Source organism: Sus scrofa, chromosome Y, assembly GCF_000003025.6.
Source record: "Sus scrofa isolate TJ Tabasco breed Duroc chromosome Y, Sscrofa11.1, whole genome shotgun sequence".
In the NCBI taxonomy this organism is placed as follows: domain Eukaryota; kingdom Metazoa; phylum Chordata; class Mammalia; order Artiodactyla; family Suidae; genus Sus; species Sus scrofa.
In genome coordinates, this window is record NC_010462.3 from 4963937 (window position 1) to 4982211 (window position 18275).

General features: G+C 52.3%; 1 protein-coding gene and 1 long non-coding RNA gene across 3 annotated transcripts in view; one reads left to right on the forward strand and one right to left on the reverse strand.

Annotated features, from left to right (window-relative positions):
- Positions 1 to 8220, forward strand: LOC110257901. Its single transcript, XR_002340911.1, has 2 exons — positions 1 to 1681; positions 2125 to 8220. It is a non-coding gene; the product is annotated as an uncharacterized LOC110257901 (long non-coding RNA).
- The window catches only part of LOC110257900 (cytokine receptor-like factor 2), a 26644-nt gene continuing 10318 nt past the window's right edge, over positions 1950 to 18275 (reverse strand). Inside the window, exons 5-9 of one of the 2 annotated variants that reach the window (XR_002340910.1) lie at positions 16769 to 16931; positions 15433 to 15538; positions 12752 to 12836; positions 3995 to 9620; positions 1950 to 3745 (exon numbers count right to left, since the gene is read on the reverse strand). Coding sequence is in view for 1 of the 2 variants with exons in the window: in XM_021080904.1 (XP_020936563.1) it covers positions 9348 to 9620; positions 12752 to 12836; positions 15433 to 15538; positions 16769 to 16931 (627 nt within the window). In the remaining variant the exon portion in view is untranslated. Of the gene's footprint in view, positions 9621 to 12751; positions 12837 to 15432; positions 15539 to 16768; positions 16932 to 18275 lie in introns of both variants that reach the window. The other variant, XM_021080904.1, reaches the window with a different exon arrangement.

An 18275-nucleotide genomic window follows, 5' to 3' on the forward strand; every position in this document is an offset into this window, starting at 1 on the left:
TTAATTAATTAAGGAGAAATATGTTTTCTAAAATGTATATTTTTAAAAAGGCTATCTTGAAAACCATGGCCGCAATGTTATCTAAACTACATTAAAAATAACCATAGCATTTTTTAGTCTGTAGGTAAGAGTTTACTTCTTCACATTCTTCAAAATTTAAAGGAGCATGTCGATTGGGAAAAAAAAAAAATGCACAGCTTGAGAGCTGTGAGGTCAGTTTGATTGGGGGCAAAATGACCACTAGACCCTGAGAGGCAGCATCTCAGGAGCTCTGAGAAACCACTCCAAAGAGGCAGGGGGAGGGCAGAGTGTCTGATCTCGGTGAAGGGGGAGTCCCTGCCACCAAGCTCACATTGTGGGGAAGGTCCCTGCTGGCCTCGTGAAGGTCACCGCTGGTCACGAGGAGCAGACGTCACCATGAAGGATGTTGGTGGTTTTCTAGGTACGAGGAGATGCAAGACTCGGGGGCTCCTGAAATCTTCTCCTGAAAACCTCTAACCCTCTGAAGTCCTGTCCTTCCAATTTCCCCAGAGCACAGAGGCCTCACTCCTGGTCCCCACCCTGAGCTCCCGTCAGGGGGTGGGGGTCAGCGGCGGCAGCAGCTCGGGACTCAGTCTGTGTAGAGGCAGGTGCCACGTGCCCATCTCCTGTCAGCAAGTGCTTGCCCCTCCTGCCATCGAAGGAAAAGAGGCTGGGATGGAAAGGCATCAACGGTCCATGCAGGGGGACAACACGCCTTTCCCCTGGGCTCATCAGGAGCTAAAGCGTCCACGTGGATTCTTGACCCTAAACGTGAAACCAGAGGGTTCACGCTGGGATGCCTACAGCCCTGGGTTCCAGAAGGAACCAAAACGGAGGTAGGGATTCACAGAGATTGCATCATTTCTGTGGGAGAGCTAAGCGCCGCGTCCGCCCTCATAAACAGAAATGTGCTTGCCTGCGCCAGGAAATGAGCCATACAACGTATGTTGCTGGTTTATCATAATGTGTTATTCAGCCTAGCTAAATGAAACAATCCCTAAGTCAGAATTTGCGGTAAACCAGCATGGATGGAATAAGCACAGACTCACAAGTAAGACATTCACATAAGCCGGGGGAGGCAGGGAGGTGCAGAGGAGGGAAGTTTCCTTGATGGCATCAGAATAGGGAACAATGGTTTAAATGAGATAGCAGACATTCCCCGGGGAAACCCAAAGTCCTTCACACACCCAGGTGGTGCGTCCATAAAAGTATGCTGTTGGCCGCCACCAAGCCGAGGGGCTTCCACATAGGTCAGCAGTTGTCAACACTGGGCTTTTATGTTTGAAGGAATCCAGAGGAGTCTGCACCCAGCCGGAAGTCCTAAGTCGTGCCCGAGCGATGGCCCGACCTTCCATGTACGAGAAACACCATCTTCCGGGAAGACGCTTCCACCCTTCTGCTCCCAGGGGTTTGCTGATGCAAACCCACATGGGCCCACGGTGCCCACGTGCAAGCGCCCTGCGGTTCTGGTGAAGCAACTTTCCAAATCCTGTGTTTCCAGCAGGATAACGTGGGTGATCGGGGCGGGGGTGGGGGGAGGTGAGAATTGGAAAATTCACTCTTTATCAAGGTTTCCGTCCCACAGCCCCGGGAAGACGGACCAAGAGCCTGAGGAGGCAGGACGCCCTGGAGGAAGTGGCTTGCCTGTCAGTTATAAAATGTAAGGATTTGCAGGACTGTCTACACTGTGATGTGGGGGCTTCAGAGTGGGAATGTGGGAGCCTGTGGGTGTGTGTGTGTGTGTGTGTGTGTGTGTGTCCTAACTTGATTTGGCATCTGTGAACCTGGTAAAATGTTATTCCAACTGAAGACAGGGAGCCTCTGAACGCACAGCTCAGCACCTCTTAAATTCCCGGCGTTTTCTGGCGGGCACACAGAGGAGCCTTCAAACACGCCTCGTAGGGTTTTTTTTTTTTTTTTTTTTTTTTCTAATTGAAGAAAATGTGCATGTGTCGTCAGCGGCGATGCTGAGAAAACAGACGTTTTTACGACGTATTTTTCCAAAGTAACCAGAAGCCCCTCGCTGCGCCTGGCCAATGTCTGGAAACTTTTTTTTGTCCCCTATTAAAAACCTAACTGGTCCCCCTCCCCTTGCCCCCCCAGGTGGAGGAAGAACCCCACACACGGCGTCTGAGACACCTCGCCTGGCGAGAGATGGGACAGAGACGAGCCTACGTCCGAAGGCGAAGGGGGTGTTTCATCCAAAGGAGGACACACAGTGCCCACTGGGGCACCATGGGATGGTGCCATCTCCAGGACGCAGGTTCGATTCCCGGCCCAGCACAGCGGGTTAAAGGATCCGGCGCTGCGGCAGCAATGGCTCAGGTGGCAACGACAGCTCAAATCTGGTTCCTGGCCCAGGAACTCCATGTGCCATGGCGCAACCAGAAAAGAAAAAACAAACAAGACAAAAAAAATCTAAGGCTATATTTGTCTTGAGGGATTTCTGAGCTTATGTTTTCACGGCTAAATTCTGACCACACATCCAGGCTAAACAGCAATAATTCAAGCCTGGGGCATACACTTTGGTTTCTTTTTTAGGGGGGAGTTGGTTTTGGTTTTGGTTTTTTGTGGGGGCTTTTTGTATTTTTTTTTTTCTTTTTAGGGCCACACCTGCAGCATACAGAAGTTACCAGGCTAGCAGAGGAATCAGAGCTGCATCTGTGACCCACACCACAGCTCATGGCAACCCCAGGTCCTTAACTCACTGAGCGAAGCCAGGGATCAAACCAGCACCCTCACGGATGCTTGTCCGACTCTTAACCTGCTAGGACACAACAGGAACTCCCTGGGGCGTATACTTTGGGAAAATGCTTTCTGTGGATTCCACTCCAGCGGCTCATGATTCAATCCGTGTAGGGGCAGGTGGCCAGAGCCCGACTCCAGTTCACAGCATCCATGGCCTCATCCACCGTTTCCTCCTGACAGTTTAAGATCTGTGTCCCTGGGGCCAGCAAGGACTACTGATGGGCCAGCATGGCGCAGCAGCAGCATCTAGGGGGGAGGCTGGGGGGAGGGACGTTTGCCTGGCTCCCTGGCTGTAACATCAGGCATCCCGCAGTCCGGAGTCTCTCCAGGCTTCCCTGGGGGGCAGCAGGCAGGAGTGTCTGTGGACGATGAGCTTCAAGCACCCCCCTTGGGCAGCCCAGGAGCACTGGGGGAAGTAGACACTCTCCCTTCATTCCCCAGGATGGCCCAGACCCCAGCTGAGGGACACGCAGTGCAGGGAGGAGTCTGCAGCTGCAGACAGGACCAGAGTGCAGCCACAGCCACAGGTGTCCCCGTGGGGGGCGGCCACGCCCAGAACCAGGTGCCACCTGGAACACTCCAAAGGATGCCAGCGTGGACAGCACAGAAGACCCAGGGTCGTCTCTGCGGCACCAGGAGCCCCCTCCCACCCGAAACCCCGGCCAGCAGGCCTTGTCCCCTGTCCTGTGTCCAAGAGCCAGAAGGAGCCCCTCCCAGCCCCTCCATGACGTCACCCACCGGAAGCTGCCGAAACCCACCGTTTAGGGGTTGATGAAGGTTCCACGAAACCCACCGTTTAGGGGTTGATGAAGGTTCCACGGATAGATTAAATCACTGGGCGTGTTGATTCATCCAAGCTCCAGCCCTTCCTCCCTCCCCGACTTCCTGAGGGGGTGGAACTGAAACTTCCAACCTTCTCGCCGCCAACTTGGTTCCCATGGCAACCGACCCTCATCCTGAAGGCATCTAGGGGCCCCTGTTGGGGTGAAAAGGACTTACTGTAAAGAACAAAAGCTGTGCCTCCCCTCACCCCGGGGGACCTGAGAGGGTTTTAGGAAAAACAAAAGTATAGTTGGGTTCGTTTCCCCTGAGCCACAATGCGAACTCCTGTATTTCTTATTTTACCTCAATATCCCAGGCCCTCCCAGGTTCTTTCCACCACCAGCCCCATGGCCCACATGTCCCACCTGAACTGTTCAAGCTGCAGCCTCCAGTGTGCACTGACCTCCTTCCATCCAAATTCAAGGTGGAGTTCCCATTGTGGCTCAGGGGGTTAAGAACCCGACGAGTATCCATGAGGCTCTGGGTTCCATCCCTGGCCTCGCTCAGTAGCTTAACGATCCCGCGTTGCCGTGAGCTGGGGTGTGGGTCGCAGACGTGGCTCGGATCCGGCGTTGCTGTGGCTGTGGTGTAGGCTGGCAGCTGTAGCTCCGATTGGACCCCTAGCCTGGGAACCTCCATATCATACGCCACAGGTGTGACCCTAAAAAGAAAAAAAAAAAAGCCAAAAGCACGAGGACTCAGGGGCTTGCACAGAGATTCAAGACCCCAGGGCACCTGGTGCCTCAGGACTTCTGGGCGGGTAGAGCCGAGCAGCCCGGGACCTCCAGCCCGCGAGACCCCCTCTGCCCACCCCAGCGAGGGAGCAGGGGAAAGGCACCGTGTGGTTCCCATGGACAGAAGTCTGTCTGGAGAAAAGTAACGTGGACCAGGACGTGGCGGATTCCATGACGGCTTTGATGGGCTTGGGGGGGAGCGGGGGTGTGTGTGGGGGGGGTTGCAGTTCCATGTTCTGAGAGGAGGCTCTATGAAAAATGCCTGCGTCCAAAAGAAAAGCCAGAGGTTGTGGTTTCTAATAAACAGAGGCAATGTCTGTTCCAGCTGGTGGGGGATTTTGTTTCCATTCCAGAGCATCTGTAAACTCACAGTTACAGCAGAAGCTTGCCACATTGTATCTGCACAAATTTCAGAGGACACAGAAAAATACCCAAGACCCAGCATAGCCAGTGTGGGCAGCAGTGCCTGCAGCTGCAGTCTGTGTTGTGTTCACTGGCTCCATGCAATGGATTGGGCTTTCTAAGGTCAACAGATTGCATTAATTTGTTAAATCCACACCCTCCTTGAGACACAGACAAATACTTCCTTTTATAAGCCTGAAATCTGTTCACCTGAAAATAGATTTTCTGCTGTAAGCGCTACAGCTAAATGACATCCCAGGAGTGATGCCTGCCCTTAGGGATTGGATAAAGCCTGTGCCAGGCTGTACAGGGGTCTAACTACCCCAAGTCAATAGGGCTTGGCCAGCTCCTGCTTCTGTCCACCCCTTTCTTTCTGAGAGCTGCCCTGGGAGAGGCGGTAGGTTTTCACAACTGACAGGAGACCAGGCTCAGAGAAGTCCCTATGCTGCCTGAGGTCACACAGCACAGCCCAGCCTGACAGGTTTCCCGCTGCTGTGTCAGTTTCTCCACAGCTCTAGGGCTGCTGTCCCCTCCAGTCCATGCAGTGGACCGGCACCCCTTCTTTTGCATGTTCCACCTGCCTCTTCAAACATCCCGGCACCACCAGGCACACGGGTTCTTAGCTGGGTTTTTTGGGGAGCTGCACCTCGGCCCGGGACAGTCATTTCCGACACTGATGGCCAGTGATAAGGGCACGGGGAACAGCTGGGGCGGGCCAGGGGGATGTGGGCCCAGAAAAGGGGAGATACCATCTGTGACTCACGGCTGTCCTGTGTGCCGCCCGCCACCTTTTTGCATGTTTTGAGGTGTGTGCGGAACTCAGTGCCGGGGACCCCCCAGAAATCAAATCATACGGAGAACCTCCGGGGCGGGGAGGTGGGGGGCGAGTCTCAGGATGTGGGGTGGGGCTGGGGAATTCCCCTAACCCGTGACTTTGGAATTGCCCATCAGGTGACTCCAGAGACTTGTCCACCCGGCGCTGGCCAGAGCCGAGGTTTATCCATCCCCTGCTCTCCAGCGGAAGGTCCGACGGCACAAGGGACAAGAACCACCCCATCTTGCCTCAGTGCAGGCTGGTCAGTGCTCCCCCCACGCCTCTGGCGTGGCTCTCATGCTCGGCGAGATCAGCGCCGGCCACCTGCTCACTGCCCTCCCAGAGACCCCCGCTGCAGAGGCCGTGTGCGCCGGACAAGGGTGTCTCTACCGGCCCGGAACCCTGAACCTCGGGGAACTTCCCACCACCGCACGCCTGATCCGCTGGAGGACGCGCACAGTGGCCCCGGCTTATGTGTCCTGCCGAGAAGGGCGTCCCCGCCCTCAAACCGGAGCCCAGGGAGGGGCAGAAACCAGGTCCCCTGGGGTGGACCGTGCCTGCAGCACACAGCCCAGACTAAAACAGCTTTCTGGAAGCATGACTGTGTAGCCCCCAGAGCAGGCCTTCCCTGTGGCCTGGCACAGCAAGAACGCTCGCACGAGCACACACGCAAGGTCATCTTTCTCCATCCAAGTCTGTGTCAGGATGGGGGCGTGGGGCGGCCATAAGAAACACCCGCATGGGTTTCAACAGCAGGTGGTGATTCCTTTGCAGATGGGAAGACTTTGGGGGGCGGTGTGGACACCATGGGCCAGCCCCTGAGTCCTCGTGTTGGGAGGGAAAAGACTTCGCCTTTCCCCTCCCAGGCCTCCCTTCCGTCTCAAAACGCTGACTCCAGAGTTCATGACAAGGAGACATGGTGACAGCTAAAAACGAGTGGCAAGAGTCTCCAGGACGTGCAGCCCGGCCTTGGCCACGACCTAAGTCGAACCGGCTTTGCACACCTGGTCTCGTCCTTGCTGAACTGCTTCTGTCCGTCGTGGCTCCTTTCTACGTAGAGGTCTGTGGCACGTGGGGTTTTTCTTCCTCTGAAACCCTCCCCCACACCCCTTCCTTGGTGAGCTGTCTTCACTGCACAGAGAAGCCCAAGGGGCCATCCCCCCACAGACCACCAGGCACCGTCCCCAGACCCCCCGACTGTGGCCGTGATGACTCTGAAGTGACCTCTGGAGGGAGCAGAAGGCAGGCTCCCGCATCCTCATCAACAGCCCTGGTTTGCAGCTCAACCTCGAAGAGCCCTGGCTGTCCCCTCTCAAGGGAGGACCCCGTTTGGAGGGGCTCCCCTGCCGGAGCCGCCTCTGCCTGGCAGAGCCATAGAGCTGGTCTTTCTGCTTCACCCCAACTCTGTCTCTGAGGCTTCACGGGGGCCGCTGGACAGAGGCTGGGTTTGGCTGCAGTGCCTCCAGGTGTCCTCTGGCATCTGGAGCTGCCTGTGTCACTGAAAAGCCACTGGTATTGGATAAATGGTTACAGCTCTGATGGGACATTGACAGAGACAGGGTTACCACCCAACAGGTTGTCTTCTGGACTGGGCAGTATCAGGCATCTGACTTTAGGGACTTCTGTGTCCGTCCCTGCATCACCTAGTTTGAGGGAGAAATCACGTCCGTGGATTTAACCCGAATCCCCACCCTCCATATCTGATTACCTGACATCTGATTGGGCTCCTCATCCTGAAGCCTATCAGGCTTGATCATCCGGCCACACTGTCAGCAGGAACCCTCCTGGGTCAGTGTGGCCAGAACCCTCCTCACCCCTGGTTTCCTAATGTTCCATCACCCCACCCCCGACCTGTTCTCTTGAAGTCCCACGTTATACCCAGAAGGGAGCCTGGTGGTGCATGATGCCCCCTGTGCCTGCCCCAAAGTCCCAAAGCACATCTGCCACTGGTTGTTGTTTGTTTTTTGTTTTTTGTTTTTTTCTTCTTTTTAGGGCTGCACCTGTGGCATATGGAAGGTCCCAGGCTAGGGCCCAATCGAAGCTACAGCTGCCGGCCTACCCCATGGTCACAGCAACGCCAGATCTGAGCCACTTCTGGGGCTTACACCACAGCTCATGGCAATACCGGATCCTCGACCCACTGATCGAGGCCAGGGATCAAACCTGCATCCTCGTGGATACCAGGCGGGTTCTTAACCCACTGAGCTGCCGCATGAACTTCCTGTCCTAGTGTGAATTCACAGAGACCATGGAATTCCATCCCCACTCCTCGGGGGAGCACACCTGGGGGGCATGAGAAGGGGGTGTCCACGGGATACAGCCTGGAGACAAACAGCCTCCCCCAAGGAAGCAGTTCCTTCTGTGATTCAACTGCAGTCCTTGGCTTCAAGCTCTGTCCTGCTGACTGAAATCTGGCTTTACCTTGTGCCTTAAGCTGAGGGAGTTCCCTTCATGCCGGCAGCTGTAGCTCCGATTAGACCCCTACCCTGGAAACCTCCATATGCCGCGGGTATGGCCCTAAGAAATAAAAGACACACACAGAAAAAATTACAATCCCCAACACACACACACACACACACACACACACACACACACACTCCAGGTATATCTGATCCAGCTTACTTACTGCACCCTGCAGAGAGAGATAAGATAAACCCAGCGTCAGCATGAAAAAAAAAAGATCTCAATAATCTAGAAATCTAGAAACATCCTGTACGTGAAGCCTGAGGCATCAAAGTGACACGTTCCACTATCTCCACGACCATCATCGCCGGCTCACATCTCACAGCAATTCTCATGCCAACACTTTCCTTTTCTCTCAATGTAAAAAAATAATAATGCTTCACCCTGGCCAGGGTCTGTGCAAGGTGCTTTTTTTCCATTAGCGTCTGGCTGATGTATGCGTTGTACCCATGTCTGCTGTCCAGCAAAGTGACCCCGTCATACACACACCTGTTCCCTTTCTCATATTCTCTTCCATCATGGTCTCTCCCAGGGGACTTGATAGAGTTCCCTGTGCTGGACGACATTTTTTTTATCTTACTCTTTTACAACCGCACCTTCGGCATATGCACATTCCCAGGCCAGGGTCCGAGCTGCAGCTGCAGCCCTGGGTCCTTTTAAAGCACTGCCCTGGAGTCAGAGATTGAACCCAAACCCCTGCCACGACCAGAGCCACTGCAGTTGGATTCTTAACCCATCGCACCGCAGCGGGAACTCCCATGTAGACTGCTTTTACATTCATATACCTCTTAGATGCAAAGCACCGTCCAGGTCCAGCATGTCAATGCAGGAATTAAAATAGAGTCTGCTTAACAAAATGCCTCAGCAGTTGCAATAGGGATTGTTTCCTCTTTGGAGCAAGAATGGGGTGGCTGGCTGGTGTGGGCCAAGCGGGATTCCTTGCCTCCTTGGGGGTGCCGCGCCTCCCCAGCTGGGTATGTGAGCTGAGAACCTAAGGATCCAGGAACCACTTTTGAGGGATGTGGCAAATGGCCCGGACTGGCTGGGCACGCAGGAAGGACGGTGGTTTCCACGTACCCTGGCCGTCTGTCCTTACAATTTACGTGAACCCGGAAGAGGTGCCAGCTGAGAGCAACAACCAGTGTAACCAAGAGTCTGCCACCTCTAGAGAGCTGATCCTCAAGCCCTTACGTATCAGCTTCAAAGGGATGCCGCAGCTGGGCAGTTAGTGTATTGGGGGACCCAGACGCCAGCATGACGGATTCTGCTGTTGAGCCCCTGTTATCATCACTTGGGTCCCACCTCCCATAGATTCTGATGCTGGCTGCTGAGTTTGCACCCCCTCATAACATCATATAAGAGTTGTCACTCATCACAAAAGTAAAACCCTGGAGAGAGGCCACCTGACGGCCCTGTGGGGGCTGGCGAGGGAGGCGGCAGGGGTCCCCGGCAGCCTCTTCCTCCCCCATCTGCAGGCCCATGGGGCTATTCGGCATTGTCTTGGGCCTCTCGGCCTCGGCCAGCTGGACCACCACGGCCTCCTCCAGGATGCACGCCTGCTCCCTCTCCTCCGTCTTGTTCAGGTGGGTCACGTTCTGGGTGTCCTTGATCCACTCCTACATGGATGAGACACTGGGACTCAGACTCTGGGGAGCAAAGCCCCCGCCCCGTGGCCAGTGTTCCCACACCGAGGCTCCTGGGAAGACCCCCCCTGGACCCCAGGCCACCTCCTCCTCCCCCAGAAGAAAACAGAGAAGCTCTCGTGTCCAGCATCTCAGCAGGACGCCCGCAGTTTCAGACCTGCCTGGTGTCATCAGCTTCAAAGCACTGGGCCTGTGGTCACACCTCACACAAGAGGGGTGTCTGAAGGGATTTTCAGGAACCCCCAAAACGGGAAACTCAGATTCCTCCCCCCCACCTCACCCCAGGTATGTTCTCAGAGAGGGGTGACTTTTTAGAGGGAGGGTTTCTCTCAGTGGGAAACATGGGGCTCCTGGACACAAGCCTCTCTGGGTCTCTCTCCCATGTCTTGTTTTTAGGGAATAAGATTCAGCCTCCAGGCCCTTGCCTGAGCCCCAAAGGGCAGGTGCCCACAGATGGTCATCAGAGAAGGGAAGGGATGCAGAGACCCCGAGGGGCCATCAGGAGACCACCGTGCCACCTAGGGGCCGGTCCTTGTTCCCCCTCAAGGGATACACACAGCAATATCTTTGAGCTCTTCTGCAGAACTGAACCCCCAACAGATGAGAGTCAGAGGGGAGGACCCTAAACACCAGCTCTGAAGAAGAATGCGAGCTTGCACCCATCCTGACCCTTACCAGCAGCCCTATTTTCTGTTTCCAAACTATAAAACCAGCTCCTCATCTCTCCCAAAGGCAGGCACCATCTTTAAGGCATGAGCCTGCTGTGACCCTCCTTTGCCTGGCAAGGCAATACAGCTGTTTTTTCCCAGAACTGCCTCCAAGTTTCTTTCCGCACCCACGGACAGAGGCCACGTTTCGACAAGTGGGCACAGGGAGCCCCCAGGGCGGCATTTGTAACAAGTGCCGTGGGACAGCCTGATGCTGGCTGGACCGTGTCTGCAGCAGGGGCAGGAAGGGGAGGGGGGCGGGCGGGGGAGGGGCTGCACAGGGCTCTTCTCCACACAGTGACTCCTACCTTTCCAGAAACACCCCATCCCCCCGTCCCCCGCAGGGTCTCCTCTCTCCTGCTTTTAGTCCCAAGCTTTGAAAAACTTCAGCTTTTCCTTTCTTCAAGTCTGCTATGATTCAGTGCCCCCTTCTTTGTCAGGGCCTGGGACAGCACCCCCAAATTCTCCGCTTTTGAGCTGAACGCAATAGAAAATCAAGAGTAGCAGGTGGGCATTCCCATGGTGGTTCAGCAGGTTAAGAACCCAACATAGCATCCATGAGGATGAGGGTTCGATCCCTGGCCTCGCTCAGTGGATTAAGGATCCAGGGGTGCTGTGAGCTGGGGTGTGCAGGTTGCAGATGCGACTCGAATCTGGCATTGCTGTGGCTGTGGTTCCAACTGACCCCTAGCCTGGGAACTTCCATATGCTGCAGGTGAGGCTGTGAAAAGAAAGAAATGAAAAAAAAAATTTTTTTTAATTAAAAAAAAAAGAGCTGACTTCTGCTTTCCCCTTATCAGCATAAAAGCCGGGCGTTAAGTGTCCCTTTCAGAAAGGAAATGCAACTCCTTTCAGCTTCAGAGCCAACCCTTATCACCTGAAAGAACTCAAGTCCTCATAGAACCCTATACACAACCCCTATTTGTGATGCATTTCCTTGTGGCTGACGCACATCTAAGCCCCCTCACAAGCCCCCAACCCTTTTTCCTCTACCTGCTCTCTTCCACAGTCTAAGACCCTTTGTTTAAAAGGCCCATCAGCCCCCAGGCCCAACCACCTCTTTCGAGGTTTCACTTCTCTTCTGTGAGCCCCTCCCCCCATGCACCCACAATAAACCTTCTCTCTTTTTAATTGCGTTTCTGCATTTCATTTGCAGGTCCCAGGGACAGCATATCAGAGGGGAGAAGAAGGTTTTACTGGTTTTGTGCCTCCTGACACCTACGTCCTCTGAACTTCCCTTTGCTCCCCTCGGAGGGTAAGGAGAGCAGGCTTCTTCCAGAATAAAGACCCAGGGCTCATCGCCTGAACTTGCGGCGTGACTCTGTTTGGACAAAGAGTCTTTGCAGGTGTGAGGAAGCGAAGGGTCTGAGAGGAGGTCCTCCCGGATGAGGGGGGCCCTCCATCCAAGGACAGTGTCCTCCTAAGAGACACAGGAGGAGACCCAGACACAGAGGAGAAGCCACGGGAAGACAGAGGCAGAGACGGGAGGGAGGCGACCACCAGCCCAGGGCCGCCTGGAGCCCCCAGACGCTGGAAGAGGCAGGAAGGACCCTCCCCTGGAGCCTCTGGAGGGAGCGCAGCCCTGGGACCCCTTGACCTCAGACGTCTGGTCTCTAGAGCTGGGGGAGGATACCTGTGGCATGTGTTGAACCCATCACATTTGGGGCAGCCCCAGGAAACGAGCATAGCTCTGGCCCACTGTCCTGTAAAATCCACACCTGACCACCTCCTGGGGACGGGGCTGGCCCCTGCCCTTGTGGTCTCCCAGCTCCTGCTCAGCCGTCCAGAAGCATTTATCCCAGGAGTGAAATAACCACCACAACATCGGAAAGCGGAAGTGGAGGGTTTGTTGCCGGCTCCTGAGGGAACCGATGAAGAACTCAACTTCCTGATGAGATTAGGCTGGAAAATCCCGAGGCAGGCACTGACCTCTGGGACGGATGGAAAGACAAGCCACCCTCTGAGCCCCTGCATCTGCTCCTTCTCACCCAAAGAGAAAACAAGTCCACTCCCAAGAGGCTCATGGGCAATTAAAGAGGCAGCTCTTTACACGTTGGTCTTTTTTTGGCGAGGGCGGAAGACACCTGCGGCATATTGAAGTTCCTGGGCTAGGGGTCCAATTGGAGCTGCAGCTGCAGGTCTCCACCACAGAGGCAACAATGCCAGATTCAAGCCATGTCTGTGACCTATGCTGCAGCTCACAGCAACGCTAGATCCGCAACGGACTGAGCGAGGCCAGGGATCGAACCCGCATCCTCAAGAACATTGTGCTGCATTCTTAACCCACTGAGCCACAAGGGAACTCCCAGAGCAGGCATTGTTGATGACACTCTGGCGTGAAACTAGTTGGACAAAGCAAGCCTGTTGAGCAATCCCCTGCCTGCAGTGGGGCCTTACCTGGAAGTTTCCTTGGTGAGACTCAAAGAGCCCCGAGAAGGTGGATTTGGGGTCTGGAACACTGGGCATAAGGACCTTCTTAATCCTGAAATGGACACAGAGAGTCTGATCAGACAGGCTGGGGCCCCCGAGCAGAGTTGGGGACGCCCACGGGGCTGGACCCCACAAGGGGCCTGGGAAGGCGGCAGACTTTGACCTGGGGGAGTCAGCATCTTGGCAGAACTGTGTCCCCAGGTTCAAAACGTGTGCCCCAGTGCTACCTCCACAGGCACCCTGCTCCCCGAAGCCACCCCGGGGGGGACGCTGCCACCAGGAAGGGGAGCTGAGGGGCAGGGGGCCCGTTCCTGCACCTTCGCCATGTCTCGTGATGGCGAAATCACTATTTCTATCTGTGTTAGGGAGTAAACTGTCTCCTCTCCAAATTCATCGGTTGAGCCCCTCACCGCCCCCCCCCCACCACCTGACCGTCTCAGGAGGTTGAGCCCTTCAGGAGGTAAATGAAGGTGCAATGAAGTCACGGGGGGAGGTGGGGGGCGCGGGTGACAGCCGTCAGGAAAGCCACCCCCATCATATGTCCCTTGGGAATGCTGATTCCTTGGAACTGAGGTCACAAGAGAAACAGCAGACATGACAGAAGTTCTTTGCCCGCCCCCCTTCATCTGCCTACACACAGAGCCTCAGTTTGCCTCTTTACATTAAAAAAAAACTTCCACCTGTAAACTTGACCGCCCACCCCCACCAGGAAATGGACGGTGGGTCACAGCACGGAGATGGCATTGATGTAATTCCTCCCTGGAAACGTTGTCTGCCTGCAGTTCCCCTACTCGCCTCTTAGTCACTTTTCTGCAACTCGCCCCTCCTAGAGGTCCAAACTCCCTTTTCCTTCATCCAGTGACTGCTCCACAAATGAGGGCCCTTCGTTAAAATGGGCCAGGCGCCCCCAGGATTAACCGCATGAGTTTGTATCCTTTCTGTGAATCCCTCATGCATGTAAAAATATGAAATCAGTAAAGAGACGCTTGCCTCTTCTGTTACTCTCTTGTGGCTCAGTTTAATTCACAGGCCCCCGGATGCTGAACCTAAGAGGTTCTCATCGAATAGGATGCTAATCTTATGTGACTAGGGGTCCTTACAAGAAGAGGAGATCAGGACACAGACATACTGGATGATGACCCTGTGAGGACACGGGGAGGAGACGGCCGTCGACACACCCCAGAGAGAGGCTCTGGGGAGTGCTGGGGGGACCAGCCCTGCCCACCCCTGGGTCTCAAACTCCAGCCTCCATGACCAGGAAAAATAAATGTCTCTTATTTTAACCGCCCAGACTCTGGTTCTTTGTTAGAACACCCCCAGGACAATAAACAATTGATTTCACCCCTCATTGCAAACAGGGGCTTCTTTGAAAACAGGACAAGTGTTGGTTTTTTTCCAAGAACTGCACCCCTGTTTCCCTCAGGGGTGATTTCAGTTTTGTGTGAAAAGTGCCGGATATATCCCTTATCAGCACCCTTATCTGATGGCTTCATCTACTCCCTGGCAGAGACCCATCTTGGTGGCATCTGTTTGAGCTGGTCAAAGAGAGATTAGACTGAAGAAATAATGGGTGATTTGCAAGAATTATGGGCAAACACCCCTATCCTGTTTCCAGCTATGATGGAATGTCCTTGAATTGGTCTGACTCAGCCTAGCTCGCCCAGCACACGTGGCTCAGAAGGGCGGTCCACCTTTCTCCATGCCTCACTCCAGCTGTTTCTATGGAAACTTCATCGTAAGAAACAAAGATGGCACCCACAGCCTTGGGCATCGGTTCCTTCAAATCTCATCAACAGGCACACACCAGGGTGCAAGGAAGTTTAAATAAAGATGGAAATAGCAGCGGTTACATCACGGTCTGGACAGCGAGTGCAGAGAAGTCTTTTAACATCATATTATTGAAAAGCTCTCTACACGCTCAAAGAATGTTGTTTTGATATATCTGTAACTGGATTTATAAACCAGACAAGCTTTTCTCATCCAATTCTTCTCACATCCCTTGCCACATTGTCTACTTTAACACATCTCAATAGAAATTAAAAGTTGTTGTCAGTATCTGTCATTCTAATGTGATAGGAGAAGTCAGCTTGATGGGGTGTGTATGTTTGAAGCAAGGTAAGACTCTCAGGAGTTCCTGTCACAGCTCAGAGGCAATGAACCCAACTAACATCCATGAGGATGAGGGCACAAGCCCCGGCCTCGCTCAGTGGGTTAAGGATCCGGCGTTGCCGTGAGCCTCACAGACGAGGCTTGGATCTGGTGTTGCTATGGCTGTCATGCAGACTGGCAGCTGTAGCTCCAATGTGACCCCTAGCCTGGGAACTTGCATATGCCGCAGGTGCAGCCCTCAAAAGACAAAAATAAAATAAAATTTAAAAAGGCAAGGCTCTCATAAGAATGAACGTTCATATATTCCACTGTCTCCACAAGAATTTTTCTCAATGAATTCTGCAGACACCTCTGCACATTGGGTGTTATTTTTCTTTCACTTTTCTTATCATATACCATAGGCAAAATGTGTGTTCCACGGAAAGTGATACTCAGCTAAATTAAACCACATCAGACACTTCTTCCCCCCGACTCCCAATCCATGGACATGTTGGGAATGAAGCCCACGTGCCTGAGGGTTCCGGCGGGGTGACCCTTACCTCTGTAGTTTCCATAAAGACAGAAAGAGAAGGGACACTGTCAGGAAGACGATCATACCAGTAATTAAAAGAAAATTTGGGGACAGCCTCTTGTCCTGGCACGAATCTAAAGGGAAACAGAACAAGTGCTCTAAGTTTTCAGCATGATATCAGATCATGCTCCAACCGCCCCCCACCCACCCACCTTTTTTCGCCTTATAAATGTCAGGGTCAGGAAATCCTGATTTGGGTGCAAAATATCCCAGAAAGAGAGATGGTGACACCAGACAGATACACATCAGGCTCGAGGGAGTACAGGCTCAACCCACTGCCCTAGGGTGTGTGCACTGCCCAGGCTGTTGGAGACCTGGGCTGCATTTGGCTCTCTATCCATCTGTCTTGTCTTCAGTCTATCTAGGTATCTATCACCTATCTATCTATCCTATCCTTTAGCTGTCATCTCAAGCTATCTGTCATCTGCCATCTGTCTATCTATCTTCTATGTATCTATCACCCATCACCCATCTATGTCTATCCATCTCTCTGTCATTTATCTATTTACTTATCTACATCTGTCATCTATCTGCCATTATCTATCATCCATCCATCTATCATCTGTTTATCTACAGATCTATCATCTTCCATCTATTTATCTATAGATCTATCTATCCATCTATCATCTATCATCTGTTTATCTATAGTCTATCATCTATCAGCTATTTATCTATAGATCTATCATCTATCACCTAGTTATCTATAGATCTATCTTTCCCTCTACCATCTAGTTATGTATAGATCTATCATCTGTCATCGAGTTATCTGTAGATCTATCATCTAGTTATCCATAGATTTATCTAGCCATCCATCTAGATATCTATAGATCTATCATCTATCATCTATTTATCTATAGATCTATCATCTAGTTATCTATAGATTTATCTATCCATCCATCATCAAGTTATATCTATAGATTTATCTATCCATCCATCATCGAGTTATATCTATAGATCTATCCATCCATCACCGAGTTGTCTATAGAGACATCTATCCATCCATCACCGAGTTGTCTATAGAGACATCTATCCACCCATCACCGAGTTATCTATAGAGACATCTATCATCGATTCCTATATCCACAGAACAACATTCATAAATGATACTATCCTTGCTGTGTTCCTAAAAATGAAAAACCAAGAGTGGCCCAAACACAAAGGAAACAAGAAGAGGCATTGCTTCCACACTGACCTCTGGAGAAGGACTTGGGGTCACCAGAGTTGTCTGATGCCCCATTCCAACCCCACCCCCAAGGTAGGGCGCTGGCCTGGGCTGTGCAGTGAAGCCGTGAAACAAGCATTACCTCTGAGCTTCCCCTGCTGCTGATGCATCACCTGCGACCAGTCGCTTGGGTATGTGTCAGGGCCGTAGCTGGACTCCAGTGTTTTCACTCTGGCCCGGAAGAAATAGCACTTCTCAGCATCCAGATCGCTGAGGGTGACATTGCAGGTTTTTGCCTCGTTGGACTGGAGGAAAAACAGAAAGAACAATCCATGACCGACCCAAACTTTTTTTTTTTTTTCTTTTTGGGGTTATACCCAAGGCATAGGGAGGTTCCCAGGCTAGGGGTTGAATCAGAGCTATAGCTGCTGGCCTACACCACAGCTACAGTAATGCCAGATCCAAGCTGCACCTGTGAACTTCACTACAACTCATGGCAACGTCGGATCCTTAACCCACTGAGAGAGGCCAGGGATTGAACCGCATTGTCATGGATACCAGCCGGGTTAGTTTCCGCTGCACCACGACAGAAACTCCCGACCCAGATTTTTTAATCTTCCATCCAGGGCTGTCACAAGACTCCTGGCCATGTTTCCCACTCTCACTTCCTCTCTCTGCCCAGGTCCTTATTCTCAAAACAACAGCAAAAACACACGTGGCAACACTTCAACTCTCTTCTACAAAAAGAAAAGAAAATCTTTATATCAGATACAATGACAAATGCTTTTGAAGCGTGATTATGATCTTCCTTAAAACAAATTTTAAAAAGTCAGGCGTTCCTGTTGTGGCTCAGTGGAAACGAATCTGACTAGCATCCATAAGGATGCAGGTTTGATCCCTGGCCTCACTCAGTGGGTTAAGGATCTGGCATTGCCGTGAGCTGTGGTGTAGGGCGCAGATGGGGCTTGGACCTGGCATTACTGTGGCTGTGGTGTACACCAGCAGCTACAGCTCCCCTTCGACCCCTAGTCTGGGAACCTCCATATGCCAAGGGTGAGGCCTTAAAAAGACAAAAAGAAAAAGAGTCATACTTTTTAAAATTGAAGTATAGTTGCCAAACATTATTATATAAGCACAGGTGTGCAATATAGAGATTCCCATTTTTTAAAGCTGATCCTTCATTTATAGTTATTGCAAAATCCTTGAGTGATGATTTTTAATGAGCATAAAAGTAATACATGCTTGCATTTACACCTTTAGAAAACTCACATACACACACACACAAAGCAAAATAAGGCGCTCAAAACCCTGTTTATTGTAGGTCCAAGATACAATTGCTGTCAATGAATTGATATCATTTCTCTCCTTCAGGGAGCATTCATGGACCACAATGTTTAATGTGTGCATTCCTTCTTGTCCTTAAGTATTCTTTAAAACCCCTTTTCATGGCTCTGAAGTATTTTGTTATGAACGTACCATAATTTATGTGACTCTTTCCCTGCTCTGTGGTATATACGTGGTCCCCAAGGCCATGTACCTATTTCAGAGAATGGTTCAATAGACGCCTTTGGGCATACAACCTCATCCACATTTTTAATTATTTCCTTTCTTTTTTGTTTTTTTGTTTTTTGTTTTTTGTTTGTGGCTGT